The 25,588-nt window shown below is 53.1% G+C and overlaps 1 protein-coding gene across 2 annotated transcripts in view; it reads left to right on the top strand.

The window, feature by feature from the left end:
• LMO1 (LIM domain only 1) overlaps window positions 1-25,588 on the top strand; it is a 40,564-nt gene that overhangs the window by 655 nt on the left and 14,321 nt on the right. Inside the window, exon 2 of one of the 2 annotated variants that reach the window (XM_059135240.1) lies at window positions 3,898-4,157. The exons of the other annotated variant lie outside the window; for it this stretch is intronic. Coding sequence (XP_058991223.1) covers window positions 4,133-4,157 — 25 coding nt within the window. The 5' untranslated portion in view covers window positions 3,898-4,132. The remainder of the gene's footprint in view (window positions 1-3,897; window positions 4,158-25,588) is intronic. 2 annotated transcript variants of the gene reach the window in all.

Genomic DNA, 25,588 nt, shown 5'->3' with positions numbered 1-25,588 from the left:
GTTGCGGGATGGGTGACATTGCTTCACCCCTAACGGCCCCCCCCCTTCCTCCACCAAGTGTGTCGGGAGTTGCCCTGCTGGCTAGGGTCGGGTCCTGTATCCAGAATATCGGGGTGTGTGTGGGGGGGAGGTTTACCTTGAAGCTTATGAAGTTTCAGCTTCATAGTCCTTTGATGGTCATTTTGTGTTAGCAGGCTTGTATTCCTTTTCTTAAAGAGCACCCCCAACCCCTAAATTGCATAAGTAAGCTTGGTTCTTGAAAAATCTGGATCCACGGCTGAGTCCAACTCCCAGCTTTCCCACTGTGACTACCAATCTGCAAGAGAAGGCACAGCCAGGCTGCCCCATAGAGCCGTTCCCCAGGGCTAGGCAGTTCCTCCGTGCCTGGGGGATGAAGCCCTGAGCAGGAGGCTGGGAAATTTGAGGCTACCACGCAGCTGCTGGTGTGTCATGAAGGGTTTGGCTGCCTGACCTCTCTCTCTGGCCCCACTAGTCCCTTGTCCCATTGTGGTCATCAACTGTCCTGCTTTGCCCAGAACCAGCTGGTTTTAGCACAGAGAGTCCTGCCTCCTGGGAACCCCTTCAGTCCTGGGACAAACCAAGACAGTTGGTCAGCCTACATCCACAACGTCCTCAGAGCTGTTGTGCAGGGGTGGCTTGGCCAGAGACTTGCTTCCTGGGGGAGCAGATTTGGCCTAGGCCTCCACCAGGCCTTACCGATATAACTGCAGCTTCCTCGACAAAGGAGGAAAGTTCGTCACCTTTTCCATTCTAGGTGATTGCAAATTCCTGTATTTAGGCTGCTTTTGTGTTAGTAGGGGAAAGAGCAGGGCATCTGAACTTGGCCAGCAGGCATCCTGATTGTACTGCAAAATCTGTAGGGTCACTCTGTCCTGTCATCTGTGGCGGCCACTCCAAATACATCTGTGAGCTTCACCTGTGAAGCCACCCATCTTGGAGACGACTGCACTATGTTGGAAGCAGGGCCCTCAGGCTGAGGCACATCTGACAGCCTCCACTGAGTTCTGGAATATCTGGTCTGCCCAGGCCCTGGGGCAAAGAGTCTCCCACCCCACCCCACACACCTCCCAAATCCAGTGCAGGAACCCTTCCTCTGGACTTTCCTGCCAAGTACAGGGACAAACTGCTAGGACCTGCCCCAGACTTTGAAAGGAAGCCAGTAGTACCCCCTTTCTCCTCACCATAACCTGGGGGCTGATCAGCTGCTGGTCTGTCTCTGCTGTCCCTAGAGGCATCTCAAAGACATTCTGGAGCACTCTTGGCAACATCGACCTGAGAGTACATGCTCATTGCCTGTGGGCTATGTTGGGTGCAAACCACCTCTCCCAGCCCCAGGGGATCTGAGGATTCCACTCTGGTGTTGTGGGTGTGCCCCTGGACTTGGAGACAGCTTGGGTGGAGGTAGGCCCCGGCACAGGACTTACTTTCCTGGCCAGCAATTCCCCATGAGCTGAGAGGGTGGCTGCCAGATGGGTGAGGCTTATGTTTGGCTCCGTCCCTCCAGTGGTCCCCTTCCTGGCTAAGAGCTCCAGTCATCTAAACCCTCCAAGACTTGCTGGGTAGCTCTGTAAAGTGGAAGGACTCTTTGGAGGCCCTTTTCCAGATCACTGTGGGAGCTCAATGCTCACAACTGGGGGTGCAGAGAGAGCCGCCTGTGGACACAAGCAGCCCTTCACACACAGTGGCAACCCCCTGCTGACATACCCTACCTGCCTCTTTAGCCCATGGCTCAGAACTCCAGGCCTGCTCCCATCCCTGAGGTGGGGTACAGGGTGCCCGACTCCCCAGAGGGATGCTGGTGAGACGGCTGCTAACTGGGTAACTTGGAGGCTTGAGGAAGCTGGTGTTGGGACAGATCCCCAAGCCCAACATGAGCAAGAGAGTGGGAAAGTGCCTCCAGCTACTCAAGTCCTGGGTTGTGGGTCAGGGCCAGACCCTTGAAAGGGAGGAGGAGCTGGCCCTGGGACTTGAGAGGAAAACCGCAGCCCTCATGAAGGGAATGCCTCCCCATTCTGAGGGAATGCCCACAGAGGCAACTACAGCCAGAAGCTACCCCTTGCCAGCCTGTCAGGCCCATTGCCTGTGACACTGTCTGGCCCCCAGCTCAGGCTGGGGTGATGGGTTGGTACGAAATGAGCCCGTGGCCAGCAGAGTCAAAGCCTCCCTCAGACCCTCGGGGTATAGCTCTGGCTGCAGTGGCAGGGGAGAGATCAAGCTCACAGTCCTGAGGGACAGTGAGGCTGAGCAAAATGATATATTTAACATCAAATATACTCAAGGACTATTAGGATTAAGTATTCTAGATGAAGGGGAAAGCGAAACCCTCTGAGCTGCGGATGAGGCATCTCATTAGAAGCAGCCTCTCTTCTGTTTTCTCGAAGACTGACTTCCCCACTTAGGCTGGAGGAAGATGGGCGGCAGCCCCACTCTCCCATTCCCACCCTTGCCAGGCACTCTGCTTTGGGACCTTCCCCTGGCTTCAGGGGCACCGCCTGGCCTCCAGGTTTCATGTATACTCAGTAAGTCTGCGCAATGTCGGGGTGCCACAGTTTACAAGGCATGTTCACAACCATTAGCTCATCTGACTCCCACCACAACCTTGGAGAGCAGCGCAGTTTTCCCTCGTCACAAACAGGGAAACTGAGGCCGAGACAAAGTGATTTGCCTATTACTATTGGTAATAGGCAGAGATGGGATGAAATCCCAACTGGTGGTCCTTACCTTCTCCTTTTCTGGGTCTAGTCCTTAGAAGTGTCTGCCAGGGATGAACTTCTGACATGTCTTTCTGAAGCCCTCCTTGAGCTATAGAAAATCGTTAATATTTCCATCCTCTTGGATCACGGTACTGTGAAGGGGGAAAAAAAGAAAAAAAAAAAAAAAAAGCTTTTGATATTTAAGATTGGTCTTCCTAGTCTAGGCAGCCTGGCACTAACCCCAAGCTCTTGGAGGAGAAGTAGGGTTCGGGAAGAGAGGAGATGAGCACTGTCTTCCTTCCTGCCTCCTGAGGTACAGAGCAAGGATTTTCAACTCCGAAATAGCAGGAATCTTTTGTTCACTGTGTTATCATCAGCACCTTAGAATAATACATGCTCAATAAATAGTTTGGGGAGGAGAAAAACCTTCAAGGCCACACTGTGCTTGCTCGGAGAGAAGCTGAGACAGGATTCTGCTCCCTAAGGAATTAGGATGCTCTTAAGGGGGTTGGGGGCTGCGTGCTGGGGTATGCGTGATGCTAGTTTGTACCCTGCAGAAGGCTAACTTTGCCAAACAATCCAGGAGGTAACAAGAACCCTCCGGCAGCGCTGGTAGGAAGGGAGGGTACGAGATCAGAGAAAGATCGCCTGGCTGGGAGGACGGTCAGAAACTAAGGCTGACGGGGTGGGAGTGGAAGACAAGGGTGGTCCACAGGACAAATATCTAGGATGAGGACCTTGGGTGCTGCGCAGAACCAAGCGCCAAGCTAGGGCCGAGTGACCTCCAGGTGGCGCTGCGGAGCCGGGCAGCCGCGCGTCTCCACTCCCCATTAACCCGGGAGGGAGGGGGGCCTCGGGAAATGTGTGCATTTATTCAGTAGCAGAAGTGCAAACCTCATACATTGAGGGAGAAAGGCAGCGGGAGACGGCCGCCGAGATTCCCCCATCTCTTTGAATATAATTTTAGATTGAGATTCAGATTAAATCCGAGGGGAAAACACTTTATGAGGCTGAAAGCTGTGTCGTTGCCAGAGCCAGGGTTATGAGCTATCAAATGCAATTACATTAAGACAGATTATACTGGGCAAATTGAGCCATTTAGAAGGTGAGAATCAAAGAAACGGCTCTGATCCTCTCTTCCCCCTTCTCTCTCCCTCTCCCTCTCTCTCTCTCTAAATTGCAGTTCGTAGTTCCTTGCAATTCTGAGGCACAAAAGTAGGTGAGACTGCTTTTGTATCTGCGAAGTGCTTCGCTCCTGAATGTAATTCTAGCTGAGTGCAATCTAGGTTAAGAGCCGGACAAGCGGGTAATTAGAGCCCGCTCGCTGCCCGAGGACCGGCCGCCCCGCCGAAGCGCGCCCAGAGTCGGCGCCCTTCTCCCGGTCAAGCCGAGCTGCGGCTGGACACGGAGCGCCTGAGATGATGGTGCTGGACAAGGAGGACGGTAGGTGGCGGGCGGGGGGTCGACGCCCCGCACCCCCTCGTCCCCCCGCGGTGGCGCGCGGGAGCACACGCCGGGACGCACACGCGCCAGGGTTGCCAGGCGGGCTGGGTGCCGGGGCCGGGGCGCGGGGGCGGCCAGGTGGGGCCGGGGGAGGGGTGATTGAGCCGGAGGGCGGGCGGTGCGCCTGCCGCGTGGGGCTCTGCGGGGCCGCGTGTAGGCTCGAGTCCCCTCGGATCTCCGCGCAGTGGCGCTCAGCGAGCGGCGTCTCGTCTTTGCGGCCGCTCCTCTCACCACAGCCATCTCCCTCGCGCCGGCCGGGTAACCCAAGAGGAAGCCAGAGCTTGCGGCCCGCGGGCGCGCGGGAAGACCATGCTGGCCCCGGGGTGCCCGGCGAGCGAGGAGAAGGCCCCCCCCCCCGGCCCCTGGGGAGACAGACGCTTCTTGTGCCGGCCCACTGGGTCCCGGTCCCCTGAGCGCGCAGGCGGGAGTTTGGCCCAGAGGAAGAAAGTGTCCCGCCACTGGCCAGTAGCACTGTGCAGGCGAGGTCCTGGAGAGTGGCATGAACCTGACATGGTCAAGAGCCTCAGTGCACCCCAGAAGTCAGAACACAAGGCCCATGGTTGCTGGAAGCCTCTCGAAGATGGTCCCATAGACCCTAAAGCCTTCCTGACTAGGAGTGCCCTGCAGAAAGGGTCCTGGTGTGTTCAGGAGAGGTTGGGGATCATAGCCCACTTAAAGATAAAACCGGGTGGGTGCCTCCTGACCCAAACGCAGAGGCCAGTGGCCACACAGTAGTTGTTCCTTGGCTGGCAGGGGCTCTCCTTGCCCTGTAGGTGATGGTTGCCTGGTGTGTTGGTGCTATAGGGAGATGAGGATAGAATTGTTGGCACTCATGCTGTCACCTGATTTCTACTGGTAAGGAGCTGAGAAGGTGGTTTGCAGCATGTCACCAGGAATCCTCTTGGATTAATGGTGGTGGCCGTTCTCTAACCTTCTACTAGTGAGTCTCCCCTAGGCTTGTGCCCTCAGCCCACCAGGTCAGTGGTGTTATTGTCATGGTCACTGGGTGAAAATTCCAAGTTAAGTGACTTGCTCAAGGTCACACAGGATGTGCACTTCGCTGCTACCACAAGCTGGGGTTCCTAGCCTCCCCACCAGCCCTGAGACCTCCATCAAGGAGGGGCATTTAAGGTGTCTGGCCTGGGGGTGGCATGTGGGGTGGCCTTGAAGGCTATTTCTCAGCATGTATACAGTAAGAGAGGAAAGGGGTGACTAAGTGCTTCTGGCAAAGGGGATGCATTTGCAAGAGGTTGGCCAGGGTCTGACCTCCATCTCTAGTATGCTTGTAGCATTTTGGGGCCCTCTCCCAGGATCCCTATGGGGGCCACCAGAGGACTAGGCTTCTGCAGGTGTGTACAGAATGACAAGGAGAAGGACCTGGTCAGGCCAGACGGAGGGAAGAGGCATTTTGTCATGCCCAGAGCAAGCCTTCGCTTTCGCTCTTGGTAAAATGAGGGGTTTGCAGAAGTCAGCGCAGAGGGCCCTTCCTCAGTATGTGGGGGTACTCTCCTGATGGGAGATATGGAATTCAAGGCGTGTCTTTAGCTGTGGCTATTTGGCATGCTTATTCCCCAGGATCAAGCCAGAACTGGAGAAAACCCAGGCCCTGTACATGGGAGGCCTCAGGCGGGGAGACTGGTCTCATGCAACAGAATGACCCCACCACTGCCACCTAGGTCGTGCTCTGTGCAGGCACCCCAGAGTCCTTTTGAGCTCCGCGATACTCCAGATTTTCAGATGAGCCCTGAATAGGAATAGATACCTGGAGGTCATTTTAGCCAGTCTCCTGCCTCCAGACGGCAGTGCACTGCAGCTGCCCTGGGCATGGATTTTTTCCCCTAGTCTCCACCAGATCTGCAGAGGAGAGCTCGTGATGCTTCTCAGTCCCTGGCTTAGTTTAGTCGGAACAGAGTGGTGCCTCCTGCAGTTCATACCACTGAGCCCTGGGGCCCAGAGCACCAGGAAGGTAGACAGCTGGGGTCCCGAGGAGCCATCCGGTTCTTGTCCTGCCCAGCTCAGAGGTGTCCTCCAAAAGCAGTCTTCCTGCTCCTACATCTGCCCTCCACTCCCTATTAGAGTCTGGTATCCTCTAATTCCAGGAAACTCTGAAGGTGGCACCTTCCATTGGGGAAGGGAGAAAAACTCTGGATCGACTCACCTGTCTGTCCGAGCCTGCTGCCTAATTTCTTCCTGGCACTTATGCCCTTCCAGCAGGCAGCCCTGTGGGCTAGGTGGCAGCCTTGCCCCCCAGGGCCCCCAAGAAGCATGTACCTCCAGGATGCAGCACTGCACCCTTTGTCTGGCTGCAGCAGGGACTCGGGGCCCTTATTAACCACCCCCAATGCCTTTTCTCCACCTGACAGCATCTTGTCGGAAGAGGCCGGGGCTCCTCTGGTTGAAGTCAGGTCTGCCAGCTGCCGAGGACCAAAGCTCTTGCTCTGCTGGGCTGCAGGGCTTTCATGTTGCACTTCTGAAAGATAATAAAATATCAATCGCTTTGCCGTAGCAACGGGTTTAAGAGACTTTCTGAAGTATTGAATTGTCAGAAAAAAATTTTTTTTTTTTTTTGCTTTTAAGCACAGTGCATTATTAATAAAGTAATCCATTAGGTCGAGCAGTGAAGGGCCACCACAGAGAGGAAAGATCTGTTTTGCAAATGGTTAAACTTCTGGTTTTAAGATTAATTGCTTTCATTTGGACGCTTGCTCTTGGCCTAGCCATCTCCACTTTACTGGAACTCAGGGTCCGGGCTTTCTAGATGCCGTCGGGCATGCCTGTCAGCAAAGGAAGCCCTGCTCCAACTTCCCCGGAGAAAGAGCCCTTCTCTCCCTGGCACAGGTACTTGAACTGGCAATCAGCTGGGGGCCTTATGGGGAAGCTTGTAGGCTCAGGGGAGCAAAGGGCACTCCTTCTCTGAAACAGATTAGCCCTCAGGCCATTGGAGAAGGGGGCTTGAGTACTCAGAAACAGGCAGCAGAGGGTCCAGGCAGCCCCAAGAACAGGGAGAGCCTTGGGTTGTGGGGGACTGGGCAAGAGGGGATGTTGCAGGTGCCCTCTTGGGGGCTGCTGGCCTGTCCCCAGGTGCATGCTGGAGAAAGGCAGGTAACCTGCCTCTGCCAAGGACCCGTAGGAAGACGGGGCTGCCCACAGGAAACAGCAGGCAGGTTGCAGAACTAAATACCAAACACGATTCTGAGAGCATTTTGAATAAGTAAAATTGCCTAAGGAGAGTGGAGCTGGCCTGAGGAAGGCCAGACAGTGAGTCTTCAATTGTTAATGACCGCTGCGAGTGTGGCCTCCACAGTGGACCTGGGTGACCTGCCAGGGCGGCTCTTGGCTATTCCTGGGTACCGACCAGCTTTTGCTCAGCCATCAACAGGACCTCCTGGGCTATCCCATCATGCCCTGGAGTGCAAAGAGTCCCCAGCGTCTCTCCCAGCAGAGTGTGGCTAGGACCCTTCCTGGCCCCAGAGATGGAGGCAGGGAGTGGGCCGTGATGCTTGTCCACTCCGGAGACCCCAGCGGGGTGGCAGGAAGGCAGTGCCCAAAAGGCACCGCTGCCTACTGCGGGTGTGTAAAGGTCTGGTGAGGCCAGTGTGGGGGGCACTCGGGCTGACACCTGCCCATGGCCTAGAAGAGGAGGGTCCCCATCTGTACCGCCTATGGCAGCTCTGGCAGCAGCTACCTCCCAGCCTTTGGAAATGAGGCTTTACAAATCTTGAGCAGCATGTACGAGCTGCTTACCTTTCCTGCCCCAGTTCAGCTGGGCGGAGAGCCTATAGAGACGGGTCTCCCTCACCCCCTCCCAGAGCCTTGCGTAAAGAAGCAGGTGCTTCTCTCTGTTCCCCGCTCTTCTGTTCATTTGTCCACACAGAGCACTAAGGGGGTGGGGGGCGGGGGACAGGGAAACAACATAAATTGGTCTGTCGTCCAGAATCCATGTCTCGCTAATGTACCCAGATTAACTCAACTGTAAATTGTCTCCTTGGATGGCAGTGTCTTGCTAAAAGTTTCCCATATGATTCATGATTTGGATTGCTTTTAACGGCTATTGGCTAAGCAAGCCGGTGACTGTACAAGGTGATGCAATTGGCATTAGTGAGGGGAGGCACGGGAGCGTGTAATGCAGTCAATACTGCATTAACTACTGATGCCCAATTACAGGGAGTGGGAGAGAGCCTTTCAGGAGCATTAGGACTGGGGGAAGCTGAGATCACTGGCCGCCGCTCGCCTAAAAGCTTCACCCTTTGCGTGCCGGGGCTTGGTGCTGGTGTGGCCACTTACTTGGCCTCTGCGGCTGCCTTTCTGTCTTACTGTCTCTCTCCTTCTGGACATGTCCCACATGATGCTTTTTAGCATGTGGAAATATGCATTCTCCCAGAGCCCGGGTCTGTCTCTGGTCCCTCAGAGAGCTGATTCCCCACCCCAGCCAGAGTCCAGAATCAGACCTGGAGGCCACCCCACCCACTCCCATTTAAGGAGCCTCCCAGCAGGGCCCATTTGTGAGCAAGACCAAGAACAGATTTATTTTGGTCTGTCTCCCCTTGGGACGACAGATGATGGCCAGCCAGCACTGGTGGCTGCCCCTCTGCGGTCCTGGGCAGAGGAACGTGAGGTTGGGCCTTGGCACGGTGGACTGTGGAGCGTGGTTGCCAGAGTTGGGAAGTGGCCGTGGTTGGACAGGACCTTCTCTGAGCCCAAGACAGAGCTGGGGAGCCTACTGGGGGCATGGCCCAAGCCAAGGTGGGGCTTCCAGCAAACATGAGCTGCCTCCAGAGCTGCCTCCACCCAGGGCACAGCTGCCTCCAAGTAGCCAGCAGGCCAAGGCTGTTGTTCAGACCCACCTTCAGGGCCCAGAGGAGCCCCCTATTGGGAGGGCCAGCAGACAGGAAGGAGTTAGAGAGCAAGGTAGAGAAAAGGGCATCGGTGCCACAGTGTGCCAGGAACCAGTGGGCTGGCTGCCACCTCCACTGTCCTGCTAAGCTCTGCAAGTCTGTCATGTCCACTGTGGGTTTGTGCCCCATGCTCATCCAGTGCTGAGGTTGCTCTGCCTCTCTACCTTCTCATCTCTACAGTGAGAACAGCTGCATCTAACTGGTTGGGGGGCTAATTAAGATTCAATGAGATGGAGTCCATGTATACGCTTGATAAGCCAGGAAGCCTCCTGCCTGTGTGAGGTGACTTCGTGCTCCACCAACCACCCTGTGATCAAGTAATCCGCTGCCCGATGTGGTGCCTTGTTCACTCACTCTCCCTCTTCCGTTTATCCATCATGGCCATTGATCACGGCTGTCTGTCCAGGAGGGAGGCTGACTTCACTACTTACCACCACTGGCCAGATTCCCCAAGGCAGGTAGTGTTGTAGGAAGGAGCTTCCAAGACCACTCTCTGCAAGTGCTTCCATCTATAGAGGGATAGGCAAGGCTGAAAGTGGGCAGGAGGGTTGCCTGGCTTAGGTCGGGAACCTGGGGTTCCTTTCAGGGTTCTCTGCCCAAATTCCATGTCCTCTAATCCTTGCCCCGAGGCATGATGAAGCTGGTGGTAGGAAAGTCTGATCAGGAGGAACATCACCTGTCCTCTTGCCAGGTGCCCGAGTATCCCGCTTGTGGCCCCAGCCAGCCTGCTGACTGCCCACAGGACACGGTTCCATCTTCACATTAAGTCCTGCTGGCAGGTGCTGATAGGCACTAACCTGGCCCAGGTCTTCAGAGCAGCCCCAGAGATGCATATAACATATAGCCCATCCTGCCTGCCTGCCCTGCCTAGAGTGGAAGGACAACTGAGGCACGGAGAGCATCCTCCCCTCCTCAGGCTTAACTCATCCTGCTGCTGCTAGAGTGAGTTTGCCTGGCAGGCATGCATGCGGGATAGGACCACACCAGTGGGGTCAGCTTGTATGGGCCTACGGGAGCTGATCTGGCACATTTCTCCCCCACTTTTGAGTTCAGTGGCATTATTCTGGTAGCGGGAAATGAGCCATGGGGGGTGTATTAAACCCATGGATGTTGAAGGAGCCAACTGTGAAGTGTTTATCAGCACACAACTGGATGGCATTCATCTGGGGCTTTGGCCCTACCCTGTTTCTGTTCTGTCACCACCCGGCCTCTCCCTCCGGCCTAGCACCTTTCTCCCAGCTCTCACTACAGCCAGGGCCCTGGCCTGGGCTGCCCTGTCATGGTGCCTGAGACCTGCTGCCACACTAGCAGTTGGTCTCGCAGGAGCCTCTGGATGGCCAAGGCCTCTTACAGACTGTTCCAGGCCAGGCTCAGAGTCTATCCACCCTCCCTAGTAATAAGCTGGTGTCCTGTTGGGGTATTCATTTTGTGTTTTGTCTAAGGCAGGTGTCCACAGAGGCCGACACAACTTGGGGCAAATTAAAAGCAGGGGGTGTGAGAGGAGTGAGCAGGCTGGTCTAGGTTGCCGGGGCAGCTGTCCCAAAGAGCAGGCCAGCTGGGTCATGTTGCATCAGTAGCTCCTACCTTCCGCCTCTTCCTGGCTGAACTTCCTGGAGCGGCCTGTGTCTCCAGGCACAGCCTGCTGGCATGATTCAGGAGACCCGGGCGCTAGTCCCAGCTGACTCCAGACAACTTCCTGGACCTCAGTTTTCACATTCTGTAATGGGAGCAATACCTAACTGGCACCTAATATCCATGTACACTACTTGATCAACCAGGAAGCCTCATGCTTCTGTGCAGGGACCTCGTTCTCTGCACAGATACAGTGTGATCTCTTTGGCTTCAGCCTCCCAGTCTTTAGGGCTCCTATAAACACACTTGCTATGGTGTTACTGAACTCTTGCTGGAAACTGGGGTGTTGTGCTTCGCACGTGTATCAGTAAGTTATTGCTGCATAACCATCTACCCCCAAACTCAGAGGCTCAAAACAAGCATCCATTTAGCTCTTGAATCTGTAGGTCAGTGCTCTAGGCTGGGCTTGGCTGAGTGGTCTCTCGGGTCTCAGCTGGGCTCTCTTGTGCCTGGCAGATGGCCAATCTCCTGGACGCTGGGGGTACGAGCATCCCTTGTTGTCCAGCAAGCTCTTCTGGCCTGTTCTCATAGTAGAAACAGGTCAGGAGGGAGAGTGGAAGTACACAACGTTTCCTGAGTCCTGGGCTTGGCTCTGGGAGGCTTTCGCTTCTGCCACATTCCTTAGGCCAAAATAAATCACAAGGCCAGCTTGAATTTGGGGGCAGGGTGGGGGTGGTCAGATTCTGTTCTTGAAGGGAAGAGGTGGAAAGTCACATTGCAAAGGGCGTGCATACTACCAGCAGGAGGGGTAGAGAATTGGGGCCATTTCTGTACTCATTCCACCAAAGCATCTTCCACGTATGATCTCATTGAATACCCTGAACCACCCTAGGAAAAAGCCACACGTATTATCCTCATTTCACAGATGAGAAAACTGCCATACAAAGAGACTGTGTAATTGGTCGCGGGTCCCACGCTTGCAAGGGCCAGAGTTCAGGCCATCTTACTGCAGCAGTGTGCTCTGCAGCCTTCCTGTACCAGCTGGCGGACTTGGAGGTGGGCGAGAGGGACACTCGGGGAGGGCTCAAGGGAGAGGGGGTGGAGCCAGCAAGAGGATGCCTGGGGACAAGGGGTGGGAGGCTGGTGGTCAGGGCAGTTCTTCCAGGGAGCTGCCATTGGATGGCAGACCCGGAGGGGAACCACAATGAGGTCAGCCCCCTCTGCCTCCTCCGGTTTTTCTGCTCTGCCCTGTGATGCCGCTGGACAGGTGGAAGGGGTGAGCAGCTCCAGTGCTCGCCAGAGCGGACTCAAGTCTGGGTCTATATGCAGATACAGCCAGGCGGGAATCAATTCATTGGTTAGCCCCTCGCCTCAAAACGGGGCGGTAAGTGGGCTGGTGAGAGGCCTGTGTACATTCATAAACCAGCTGATTGAAAAGCAATATTTCAGATAAATACAAGCCAGCGATCTATCAGTGGTTGTAATAAAACCCAGGCTTCAGGCTGTGATTTTATTTTGAAATAATAAGAATTGCTTGATTCTTTTTACTTGAGTTACCATGGTAATTCCGGCGTGGAGCAGTGTTATATTGATTTAGAAAGTGGACAGTAATATTTCTTTTGTGTTATTCTGTTTCTAGGCCTTGATTTCTAATTTCCACTTGGAGATTACTTTTATAAATTTCTTAAGTCCTTCCACTTTTTTTCCTCTCACAGTATAATTTTCCTCTCATACGCCACTATGTTCTGAGCTTATTGGTTTGCTCTTATTTTAAATTAAACTTGCTGGTTTCAAATATTGAAATGACATCTTTGTCTGTGTCTGTACTTTGGTTTAGCAAAATATTACAGTCTGACGCTTTCTGCTTAATAATTTAAGGGAGGCATTCTGTCGGCCCTCACTGGGTGCCGATAACTTATGACTCAACCAACACAGGCCTTAAACTCCTGACATTTTAATATTGTGTGGCAGGAGCGGCTGCCCCTCTGCTCAGAGTCTCAGTGGAGAAAAACCCGTGTGGGAGGGAGACCTGTTCTTCCCACGTGAGAGGAAGCAGCTCTGGCAAGGGGTTCCTGCAGCCCATGGCCTGCACCTACTCTGTCCTGTCTCTCCATTCCCTGAATCTTTAAAAACTCTCAACGCCTGATCCCTGGTGTCTGGGAAGGATTGTGTGGGGGCTGCCTATGGGTGCCATCGGATGCTGGATCTCTGTTTCTCAGCTTCGCCATTTGTTAAAGCATGCGGAACTAGCGTGGGCTTTGAGTCAGACAGACCGTGTTCACATCCCACCTCTGCGACTTATTGATTCTGAGTAGTAAGTTGCGATAGTAGTTATGACCCATCAATGGGTGTGGTCACGAACCACCTTTTAGGTCCATCAAGCCTTCAGTAGGCCAGGCTCTTGCCAGTCTTATAGACAGTTGGTATAGTTGCCTAAACTTCGTCAGGTCTTAGTGAGGAGCAGGGGAGAAAGTGGATGTGGTTATACCTTGAAACACTTACTCTGCTCCAGACACACGTGGGGTTTGGAGCCCTGGCAGGATCGCTCTTTGGAAAGGAGCCTTGGCTTCAGGAGGTGGGTCGGCTCCGCCCACTTTCTTGCCTTCCCAGCCTGGAGCAGTGGACTCTGTCCTCTGGGTTCCTCACAGTACCCCACAGCAAGGACTGGACTCCTGAGGGAAACTCACAACAATATGGCTTATAGGGCTGAGATGGGTCTGCAGGATGCCCCCTCTGTGGCCTGAGGAGAGGCCCCTGTCCTCTGTGGTATGCCAACGCTTCGTTGACATAAAGACATATGCGTTGGCATATGTCTTCGCTACCTATGGCTGCGTAACAAATTATTTCACAGATTAGCATCTTTAAACAGCACTCACTTGTTAATCTCATTTCCGTGGGTCAGGAGTCCAGGTCCAGATTAAGCTGGGTCCTCTAGCACAGACATTTTTGCAGACCGTAATTAAGGTGTTGGCTGGGGCTGTGGTCTCATGTCAAGATTCATGTGGGGGGGCGCCTGGGTGGCTCAGTGGGTTAAGCCGCTGCCTTCGGCTCAGGTCATGATCTCAGAGTCCTGAGATCGAGTCCCGCATCGGGCTCTCTGCTTGGCAGAGAGCCTGCTTCCCTCTCTCTCTCTCTGGCTGCCTCTCTGTCTACTTGTGATTTCTCTCTGTCAAATTAATAAATAAAATCTTTAAAAAAAAAAAAAAAAAAAAGATTCATGTGGGGATTGAGCTTCCCAGTTCACTCATTTCATTGTTGGCGGGATTCGGTTCCTCCTGGGCTTTTGGGCTGAGGGCTTCCATTCCTCACTGTGGATCAGGGCCAGCCCTCATTTCCGTACCACATGGGCCTCTCCAACATGGCAGCTTGTTTCCTTAAAGCCATTGAGAGAGTGTCTGCTAGCATGCAGGAAATCACAGTCTTTTATAAGATGTGACACATCTGATCACAGATGTGACATTCCATCACTCCGGCTGTATTTTCTTCCTTGGGAGCAAGTCACTCAGCCCAGTTAGAACTCAAGGAAATGGGGGGATTACACAAGGTTATGGACACCAGAAAATGGGATTGGTGGACCCCATCTGAGATATCAGCCTACCGTGAGAGGTCAGCAAACTCTGGCCCCAGCCCCCAGAGAGGATGAAACGTCAGCTCCATCCCCGGAAAGCCCATTGCCTCTGCCTTACACCACAGAGGGCCACAGATATCTCAAGGCTTTTCATTTAATCTTCGCAGCCCCCTTGGGAGGCTGGGAGATTGAACACTAGCCCCATTTTGCAGAGGAGTAGGTTGTACTCAGAGAGGGAAAGACACTTGCTAGGATAGCCCAGCAATTCGGTCTGTGGCTGAGTTCAGATGAGAACCAAGCCTTCGTGGGCCTGGGGAGGTAGTGGTAAAGGCACTCCCAGGCCTCCCTGGCCTTGGTGGTGAGAGGCACTAGCACTGACTGTAAGCACACACAGGGACCAGGGCCACATATGGGAACGGTTAGATGCCTCGTGTCACAGATGATAGATTTGCGGAGGACACTGGGGGCCTGCCACGCAGCTCTCTGTTATCCAGAGGCATCTCTTCTCACTCACTGGACCCTGGGAGGAGGGGAGAGTTGTTCCTCCCTGAACCAGTCTTCCTGCGGCCATTAGACTGAGGCCTCAACCCCTCTCCCTAGCTGTTGCCTGGCCAGGGGGAGCTGGCATCTTCGAAGCAGCCTGGGCAGAGATCACTTGAGCAGTTCTTCACATGGGAGCAGGACTGAAGGAGGCTTTCCTGTGGGCTGGAGCCCAGGGCTAGGAGCCAGAACTCCTGCATCCACAGCCTGACTCCCCTCACCCCCACCCCCGCTCTCAGTCTGTCCCTGGGCAGGTGCCCTCAGCTCTCTGGGTCTGTGCTTCGCCATTTACATTTCAAGGGTTGCGGGCTGCTTGCTGCCCAGTGGTACTGTGTCTGGAGATAGGTCCATGGGGTAAGGTGTGTATTGAGGCCAAGGCCAGGAGAAAAACCTCCCTGTCCAGGTTTCGTGTCTTTCTTTGTTGTCCTGGGGTCAGAGAAGCAGAGAGCTCAGGTGGGAACATCTGTGGCCTCTGGCCTTCCACACATGGTCTTGCCACATTTGAATCCAGGTGGGCTGTCTTATTTCCAGCTGTTCCCAGGCAGAGCCTCAGCTAAGAGGTAGAGGGGACCCCTGAAGCAGGCCCAGAGCCTGGAAGCCAGTGAACCAGAAGTCACAGCCTCAGGCCTGAAAAGACCCTGGGTAGTTATCCCCCTCCCTCGACTTTTATGTTGGGGAAACTAAGGCGCCAAGAAGCCTCTGTGTCCTCTCTCAGCTGAATGTCTCGGAGATACTGAGTAGAAGAGTCTGAAGCCCAGCAGAGGCTGCTTCTGGCCCATGACAGGAAGCCAGGGCTGTACCTCATCTTTTTGCCTGTCAGTAAGAGGCTGTCTCTTGAAGGCAGCTGCTCTCACTCCAGCCAGAAGCTCTTTCCCATCTGTGAGGTGTCTTGGCAGGGGCAAGGGCTCTGGAAGAACCGAGGGCAGGGACAGCTTTCTCTCAGGTACCAGGTTCTGACCTCATACTCAGCCCGGGTGCAGAGTGTGACCTGCCTTTCTGCCCCATGGATGTTTTCACACACTTCTTTGATCCTCAGAATGCTTTATCAGATCAGTGCTAAAATATGCCTGTGTGTGAGAATAACATCGCATTAATATTATCAAAAACATAAAAGTAAAAAATATGATCCAGGAAAAAAAATCAAAATTGGTTGAAATAATTAACACAAAGCAAAACTGGCAACAGTTAACACTGCACCTGGCAAAATATGTTATTGACTAAAAATTGATGGAGGAATCAACTCTTCCTGAGAAATTTTAGATCTGCCAAAGTTGGCTCAGGAAATACTTTTTTGGTAGAAATAATTATCACAAAAGAAATCTCAACGGTGTCAAAAGCTGTAGTTCAGGGGCGCCTGGGTGGCTCAGTGGGTTAAGCCACTGCCTTCGGCTCAGGTCATGATCTCAGGGTCCTGGGATTGAGTCCCGAATCCGGCTCTCTGCTCAGCAGGAAGCCTGCTTCCTCCTCTCTCTCTGCCTGCCTCTCTGCCTACGTGTGATCTCTCTCTGTCAAATAAATAAATAAAATCTTAAAAAAAAAAAAAAAAAAGCTGTAGTTCATAAGATTTAATATGAGCCAAAACTGATCAGGAACCGAATAGTCACTTTAAATTTAAAAATAATCGATCCCAATGAAAATAATTGTAATAAGGAATTTTTTTTTAATTGTTTTAAGGGGCGGGGGGAGGAACTTCAGTAAAATAAGAATAGGGAAAGGGCAAAAAAAAATCTTAAACATTAGTGAATAGAAAATTGATCAAGGAATCAAACTGACTTAATGAAGCTCATTAACAATTACTTTCTTGATGAAAAATCATCAGTGTTAGTATAATTCTTACTAAAATATATGGCTTAGGGGCCAGTTCCTAGTAGATGCTTAGCACTTATTTATTAAGTCAATAGTGAGTGAGAATGAATGAACAGGCCAAGGAGGTTGGAAGGGGAGCAAAGAGGAGGATCACAAGCATAAGCAATCTTTGTTCTAGAGAGAGGACAGACTTACACTTCTCTCTTTTTTTCTTTTTTTAAGATTTTATTTATTTGAGAGAGAGAATGCACAAGCAGGGGGGAGAGCAGAGGGAGGGGGAGAAGCAGACTCCCCACTGAGCAGGGAGCCTGACATGGGGCTCAGTCCTGGGACCCCGAATCATGACCCGAGCTCAAGGCAGACGTTTAACCAACTGAACCACCCAGGCGCCCCAGACTTACAGTGTATTAAGACTTGTACTACTCAGGCATGTTTTCCGGCACCAACCAGCAGTTCTCCAATTCTCAGGGCACACAGACTGGGTGTCCTACAATTTAACTCAATTCTGACGCTATCTAGTATTAGCCCCTGCATGTTGAAGGCTCAGTCCCACTTCGAGACTGCCCCCACTTCGGAGGCCAATCACAAATCCCAGTTGTCGTCTCTACTTCTGATCAGGGTTCCCACGATCCCCTCCTCAGGGTAGAGAATTTTCTAGGAAGGCTCACAGAACTTGGAATCATTTTCTTACATTGACCCATTCACTGTATAAGGATACAGATGAAGAGGTATATAGGGTGAGGTTCCGATCCCAGGAGCTTCTGTCTCTGGGGAACTGGGTTCTACCACCCTCCTGGCACCTGGATGCAGTCACCAATCCAGAGCTCATTAAGTCTTGTTCAAGAGTTTCTATAAAGCTTAACCTCCAGCACCCTCCCTGTCTTTCCTGGAGGTCTGTCAGTGCATAGGACTGGAAGTTCCAGCCCTCCTATTGCTTAGTCTTTTTGGTGGCCAGGCCCAGCCTCATCCCGAGACTAGTTGGGGGGCTCACCTTAAATCACCTCAGGAGCATAAATTCAAGTTTGCTCAGAAGGAGCTCCTCACGAATCACAGAAGATAGCCTTAGCACTCAGGAAACACCAAGGGTTTTAGGAGCTCTGTGCCAGGAACCAGAGACAAAGACCAAATACATTATACCACAGCTACTATGGGGAAAATAAATCAGAGGAGATAACATTAGGAGCAGCAAAAACAGCTCATGATGTGAGGGGGAAGTATTCTTCCTTTTGAACTTTCCAGGCTCTCGGCCCCTACCCCTCCAGCCTCAGACTTCTCCCTGTCCCTCTCTCCCTTCCTCACTCCATTTCTCCTTCACTCCCTCCCCCCCTTCCTTCCTTCCATTTCCTGGTGAGTCTGCAGTCTGGGCATGTGAGGGGACTGGTGGGGCTGGAGGTCTGGGTGATCAGAGGAGGCAGCCGAAGACCAAGAAAAGAAGGGTAGAGGGCATGGCCAGAGCTGTGGCCTTGGGAATGTGGTGGCTCATCTGACGTCTCCCAGGGATCAAGATCCCAGTACCAGGGCCTGAACTTCTGGAGTTGAACCCCAGGGAAAACAGCCCCAAGGTCCTGTTTGCAAACTGGGCCTCACCTTCCTCTGACCCAAGGACCCTTGCTTGCTCTTCCCAGCTTTGGCCTGAGGCCTCCCCTGACCCTCCCCTTCCTCTTCTGTTGCTGCCCCATGACCAGACATAGATCCCAGCTTTCCAGGCTCCAAAGGAATGATCTGAAGCCCGTGGGCCTGAGGCAGGCAGGAGAACACCAAGGTAGGGAAGCAACCAGTCCAGACCTGCCCAACCACCACCATGGGCCAGCTCCTAACCACTCTGCTTCGTGTGATCCGTCCTTAAAGAGTTTCTTGGTTGGCTCTCCCAGCTCTGGGCCAGTTTGCTTTCTCAGATAGGCTTCCATGAGAGCTCCTGATTTGGGGGAAAGAGCTAAGTATTTCTGCCTTCTCTGTGTCTAATATAGTCCTCTCCCTAACTACATATATATCTAAGATGGGCCCTGAGAAGAACAGAATCTTTGTGTCTCAGGGCACCTCCGTGTGGTGCAAATGAGTCGAAGGTCTTGCCTTGGCAATGAGCTGGCTCTCAGGGGCATCCGTGGGTGGCCCTGGCTGGCTGCCCGGGGCCTCAAAACCCTCCTAGCCTACTCTATCCTGTCTTGGCGCCACGCCCTCTGCTCTCCAGGGCCTACACTCCCAGGAGCTCTGCCTTCTCTTACAGCAGGGAAGGCTTTTAATTCTCTCCTCTTGGGGAGAGGAGCCTCCAGAGCCTCTGCCCAGGCACCGGTGGAGAAATCTCTCCAATTCTCTAAGAGAAACAGTGGCTACAGGAGAGGGTGACAACTTACGGCAGAGGTGGCCTTCTTTGGACTTTGGAGAGAGGTAATCAGCACGAGATTTGGACCCCAGTCCTGCTCTGCCTTCTGATAGTGAGATCTCAAGCTAAGTCTTGCTTGTCCACCCACCATTGTGTGACCCTGGGCCATACCATGTGTCCTCCCCAAGCCTGTTTCCTCACATGGACATTAGGGCTCAGAGCAGCCTCCCTGTCCCTTGCACAGAACTCAAATGGGAGAATATGTTTCCATGTGTTTCACCAACTGGACAGCACTGTGCCCACCTGAGGAGTAGTCAGAACGTGGTGGCTGCCTAAAGGGAAGGGTAGCTTCCACCCCTTACCCCTGAGGAGTCCCCTCAGCCCCAGGACCTGTAGGACTTCAGAGAAGTTTAGGGACAGTGGGGGATCGTTTTCCAAGGGGGTGGCTTCCTGAGACAGCAGCTCATGGTGAAGCCTCGGAGGCTCATGGAACCAGCCTCATGCCTGGAACACGGACTTGTGTCCTCTCAGCCCATGGCACAGATGGCCTCCTCTAGTCACCAGAGCTGTCTTGTCCCCTCCCCGGAGCTGCTCTGTGTGCTGAGATGAGGCCTGAGGTGCCCAAACTTAGAAGCTAACCTTGTTCATCTCTCTAGGCTCAGGGTGCTTGGGTATGCCTGTCACAGCGCAGGCCTGGCGCCCCCTGTTGACCAGGACGCTTCATCTTCTTGAGTCAGCCTCTCAGATGAGCTGCAAAGCAAGCGGTGCTGAGCCTGGGCACTGCGTGTGCTCTCTCCAGCGGTATTCCGCTCATCCAGAGGTAGCCTTGCAGAGGTCCTCCATGGCCTCCATGGCCTGGATCCATATGTGCACACCTCTGTCCCAGGAGGCTCCCAGGCCCTAGGAGAGGGCAACAATTCCGTAACTGAGCCTGGGCTGGGGGCCTGGAGGGTCTCACTGTGATCTTATTCATTATGCACACAGGCTAACTCGTGGTACCCAATGTGGGACAAGCTCAAGACCTAAGGGAGGCACCCCCCCCATACACGAGCACACACAATTTGGTGGGTAGGGCATAGGCCTCTGAAGATGCAGAAATTATGAAAAAAGACAAAACATGAATGCATTGGTGAAAGCAGACAGATCAGAGGAGAATGGTGGATCCCTGGGAAGCAGGGCTGGAAAAGTGGGTTCAGCCAGATTTCTAGATGGGGTGGCAAGGAAAGCAGGCATGGAGGTGCTCTGGGGAGCAGCCAATGGGAGATGGGGGGAGCAGGGCCTGACTTCCCTGTGAGGGCAGACTTTGCCTCCCAGGCCCCCACTCCTGACCCTAGAGCTGGACTTCTTATCAACTGTTCCTCCTGTTCTCAAAGCAGTATTTGCTTTGTTTTGCTTTATAACAGCTTTATTGAGATATAATTTGCATGTCGCAAAATCAACCTTTCTAATATGTTTAATTCAGTAGTTTTTAGTGCACTCACAGTCGTGCAACCATCTCCACTACCTAATTTAAGAACATTTTCGTCACCCTGAAAAGAAACTTCATACCCATTAGCAGTCACTCCCCATTACCCACTCCCAGGCAACCACGGATCTATTTTCCATCTCTATGGATTTGCCTGTTCTGAACTTTCCATGTAAGTGAAATCATACAACACATGGCATTTGTGGCTGACTTTTTTCCTAGCCTGAAGTTTTCAAGGTTCATTCATGTCGTAGTACAAATCAGTACTTCCCTTTTATGGCCAAATAATATTCCACTGTATGTATGTTCCACATTTTATTTATCCACTCATCGGTTGATGGACATTTGGATCATTTTTATTTTTTAGTTATTGCAGGCAATTCTGATATGAACATTCATATACAAGATTTTGTGAGGGCCCACAGTTTTACTTTTTCTTGGGTATATATTTAGGAGTGGAATTGCCAGGTCATGTGGGACCTCTGTGTTTAGGGCTATTTGGTTTTCATTTTAATGCTCAGCGCCTGAGTGTATCAGAGAGAAATCCTTGGCTGTCTGAGCATCCTTTCCTGGCCCCTCCCGGGGTGCTGAGATTTGGCAGAACCATGGGTAAGTCCTTTCTCCTGCTGGCTTCAGGTTTCTGATCTGTGAAATGGGGTTCTCATGGATCCCTGCTCACCTTCAGGGACCTTGTTAGTAATTATTACTCACACAGCACATCAAGGATTGCAAGCACTCTGCTGGTGTAGGCTGCTTTGGTTCCTTAGCCCTCCTGCTTTGCTGATGGGGAAGGGGAAGCTCAGAGAGGCTAACGGACCTGACTGAAGTGACACTGGGGGTCAGTGGCAGAGCCTGATCTTGACCCTGGCCTCATTAGAGTCCAACTCCCTTGCCTGAACTCCTGCCTCACATGTGTCTCTGGGTGAGGTCTGCCTGAGCCACCACCATGTTTTATGCCCCATCTTGAGGGCCGGGAATGAGGGCCTGGATGTGGCCCAATAAGGGCTCCAAGATAGAACTGTGCTGTAGGAATAAGGACTCAGCAAAAGTCTACTTTGTAGCTGGGTGTCTTTGGCTAAGTCACTCTACCTCTGTGAGCCTCAATTTCCCCATCCGTAAAGCTAAAACCGTAATCGCAACTCTTCGCACTGGGGAATGTGCTGAGATGCTGTATATGGAGGGACAAGTGAGCCGCCAGGAAGACAGAAGGTGTTACCTGCACACTTAGCCCAGGTGGAGAGCGAGGAGAGGGCACAGAGAATTGCCGGGCTGTGGAGAAGTGCCTGGGTGGGTCGGGACCAGTGCTAAGGGAGGACGCATCATCTGGGCTGGCCAGGAAGGTGAGAGGTGGGCGGTCTCCCAGGCAGGCCTGGCCTTCCCCAGCCTGGGGCTGCCAGAAACCAGGAGGGGTTTCCAGGGGACTCATGAAAGAGCCCCAGCCTAGAGGAGAGCGTGTAGACAGGCCTGCTTGTGCCCCCATTCCTCTCCCCCAGCCAGGCCCATAGACGCCTGAGAGGGGGGCCTGCATGACTGCCTTTCTTACCCCGAGTGGTAATAAAACACTTTAAATTTATTGTGACATTTGGATTTAATTAAAAAGTACACACTTAGGGAAGTAGAACATAATGGGGAGAGAGGCAGGGTGGCTTTTCCCCTCCTTTCTTCCCCAAACTAATTAGCGTTGTATTTTAAATTGTTTATGTGCCGCTAATCATCGTAATAAATCATTTATACTGAAAAAGACACACTCGGCTGTGCCCGCCGCGCGGGTTCCGCTCGCCGGGCTCTATCGCGAACAAATTGATCTGGAAGTGAATTTATTAACCACTGGGGAAGAAATCATTAGTGCTTTCTCTAAACATTCCCCAGGTACGCTTTATTGCTGCAGTTTATGCTGTAACTAAAAGGAGCATTACCCAGGCCTGTGTTGTAATAATCTCCTTGCCGAGCTGGCAGCCCCGCTCCCGAGCCAGGGGGCGGGAGGCGTGGCAAGCCCTGGCTGCACCTCCCTTATGGGGTCTGGCAACCCCAGCCCTTTCCCTTGCTCCTCGTTCCACAAGGGGCTCCCCTGGAGGTCTCTGTGGGCCGAAGACTTCAGCCACCCCTTCTGATGCCTCTCAGCTGAAGAGGAGTTCACAGTCACTCGTGTTTATGTCTTGGGAGCGTGGCTTAAAGGAGGAGTGGACAGAGATTCAGAGAACGGGGGAGCATGGGGCTATGAGGTCATTGGGGCCAGAGAGGCTTTTCGTGGACCTGCTTCTCCATGCAGAGATGGAGAAGGCAGCAGTGGTGGGCCGATCATACCCTTGGAGGGACAAATGGGGCTGATCAGGGACCCAAGGCAAGAGCATCCGCTGCCAGCCCTATCCCCCAGGGCCTTCCTATGACGGGCCCAGACCCTTTTCCGGCGTTTGGCTGAGCAGTCTGTTCTGCTCAGCTGCCTGGTGAGGCCTGCTGCCCTGTGTGTCCCTGCCCATCTCCCCGTGTGGGCCCAGCACAGTACTCAGTGCTCCACACATAGTTTGTCTGTTGACAGCAGATTGTCAGCTCCTCGGCAACAGATACCATGCCTTGGATGATGTGGCCCGGCAGCCAGCTTGCCCTCCTGACCAGCACGCAGAATGTTTTCTTTCCCTTCACTCTGGGGGCTGCCAAGCACTCTGACTTCACAGGCCTGCTCTCAAAACCCTCATACTCACAGCAAGCTTTCTCCCTTCCCATAGAAGGGGCATCCACTTCTGAACCAAGATCTCTCTAGGGCCCTGTGGCTGGTCTAATATACAAACCCTGCCCATCCGACTCCCAAGGTCTTCTCCTAAATGGCTTCCTCCACTGGTGCCCCGTGAGTCTCCTCAGCCAGGCTGGGAGGTGGACTGGGAGGGATCTGGCTCACACAGGCCTTGCCTTCCGTGGCTCTCATCCAGTTCTACAAAAGAGGGTGGGGCAGCCCCCAGGGTCTCAACAGGAAGCCTCAAGAGGGTACCCCACAGGCAGTGCTGGGTCAGCTAGAGCCAAAGGGGCTCCTGTCCTTGTGGCCCCTGGGAGCCAGCACGGAGTCTCCCTCCTTGCTCTCTTGTCCTCCCTTCCCTCAGCCAGCCTGTGGCTAGCAGATAAGTTCTGGATGCTTCCAGAAGGAAGCAGAACCCGGCATCTGGCTAGGCTGAGCCTGCCTGGAGGGTCCCCTCCTTGTGTCTGGAGAACACATTTAAAAGTTTGAATTCAAAATTGATTTTGAAGGGCCCTAATCTCTGATCCCCTGGCGCTCACGGTGTGTCTGCAGCTCCTGCCAGACTCTCGTTTTCTGGTTCAGCGCGTTGGTGCTCACGTCCCTGATGCTGTGAAATTGAGACTCGTCTGAGAGTCCGTGCCCTCCTCCTCCTCTGCGGAGATTGCAGGCCCCTTGGGAGCCCTGTTTCATTAGATGGGTGACGTGGGCTTTGCGGGTTCCCAGGGAGCAGCTGAGTTGCTGTCTGGGGAACACAGCTTCCAGACACTTCCCTGCTGATTTCCTACAGCTGTGTGGCTCCAAGCAGCATCCTGTCGAGGGACCTGGGGGCTTGCTCCAGCAGCCCAGGACAGGATAGGGTTTGGTGGAAGCTACAGATGGGAAAGGCTTGTGCCTGGGTTTCTTCAGTAGTAACCTTCAGGGGTTTTTTTCTTCCCCGTGGCCCTCAGAGGCTCAGACTTGGCTGGGAGGAGGGAGGGAGTCACATCCCTAAGCCCAAAGGACCCTCAGGTGGCGAGTAGGGGAGGCTCAGTCTGTGCCGAGGAAGAGGGGTGTCTAGGTACGAAGCACAAAGGGGAAGCCTGAGCTGCTGAGGTTACACAGATGACTGAACTTTGGGGCTCTCCCTCTACCCGCTGAGGGTTGAAATGGTGTATTTATGTGCAAGGGGACATTTAGAGGGGGGACTTCATTCCTCATGGGTCTGCAGGGGTTGAAGAAGAGGATTGCTGCCCCTTGATCTAAGGGGTAGAGGGCTTATATTTGCAAAAGAGCTGTCAGTTGGAGCCCTGGGCTGGACCTCTCATAATTCCAGATTGAGGATGGTAGGACCTAGACACTGCCACGGTTTGACCTGCTTTGGTAGAGACACCGAGATGTAGATGCCTAGCGATGTGTGGCATGGGCCAGCAACAAGCCAGACTGAGGTTCCCATCTCCAGGAAGCCTGCTGTCTGCATCAGCCCCCTCTGGCCAAGAGATTCTTACCAATAATATTCGGATAGATTCCGCTCAGTTTCTTTGTTCATTAACTGAACTGATAGTTAAGAAGTGATTTTTATAGGGTTAAGTGCTGGAGACACAGTGGTGAATAAGACAGGACTCCCAAAATAGGCCCTCAGGGTGCTTTCATTCTTACGAGAAAGACTGATCATTCATTGTCTTAAGTACAATCACACATACACACACACACACACATAACCTAAAACAATTATAAATTATGTTTACAAACTTAGAAGGAAATGACCAGGGAGTCATATCACTAAAGAAATAAGGTGATCAAGGAAAGCCTCTCTGAGGAGATGACATTTAAGCTGAAGCCCAAGGATGAGAAGGAGCCAGCCACACGAAGAGGCAGAGAAGGGTGTTCTGGGAACAGGGTGGGGTGGTGAGGAAACAGCATGTGCAAAGGCCCTGAGGCAGGAGGGAGATCTGGAATGTGGCTGGTGCACACTATGGGAGGTGGAGGCAGGGGCCAGACTTCATGAGGATATCATAAGCTTGTTGAAGAGGGTGGATGTTATTCTCAGCCCACTGGAAGTTATGGAAGTGTTTCAAGCTGAGCAGTGACCTGACCTACTTTGTTCTGAAAGATTTCTGTAGCTGCTGTGTGGAGAATGGATTGTAGACAGTAGACATGAGAGGCTGGTAGGGAGCTATGCTGATAGCGTGGCGAAAGATGATGGTGGCTCCGGAAATGGAAAGGGGAGGCAGTCTGGGAAGTGGGAGTCAGCAGTCAGGAGTGAGGATGACGGAAGGCCTGAGGTGACTCTGAGTCTCTGGCCTGAGCATCTGGGTGGGTGATGGTGTTAGCGTGATGAGAGGAAGCCTGGGGTATGGGTAAAGGGGCCAGGTTTCAGGGAGGAGAGATCGAGTCCTGTTTTGGACCTGTTGCTTTTGAGGTATGGCTGGGACCTTACAGAAACAATCAGAGAGCTGGGAGAGCAGGCCTGCACTCATCCTGTAGACAACTGGGCAGTT

Source organism: Mustela lutreola, chromosome 1, assembly GCF_030435805.1.
Source record: "Mustela lutreola isolate mMusLut2 chromosome 1, mMusLut2.pri, whole genome shotgun sequence".
NCBI lineage: Eukaryota > Metazoa > Chordata > Mammalia > Carnivora > Mustelidae > Mustela > Mustela lutreola.
Note: the sequence above shows the minus strand (reverse complement) of the source record. Positions and strands in the feature narration are given on the sequence as shown.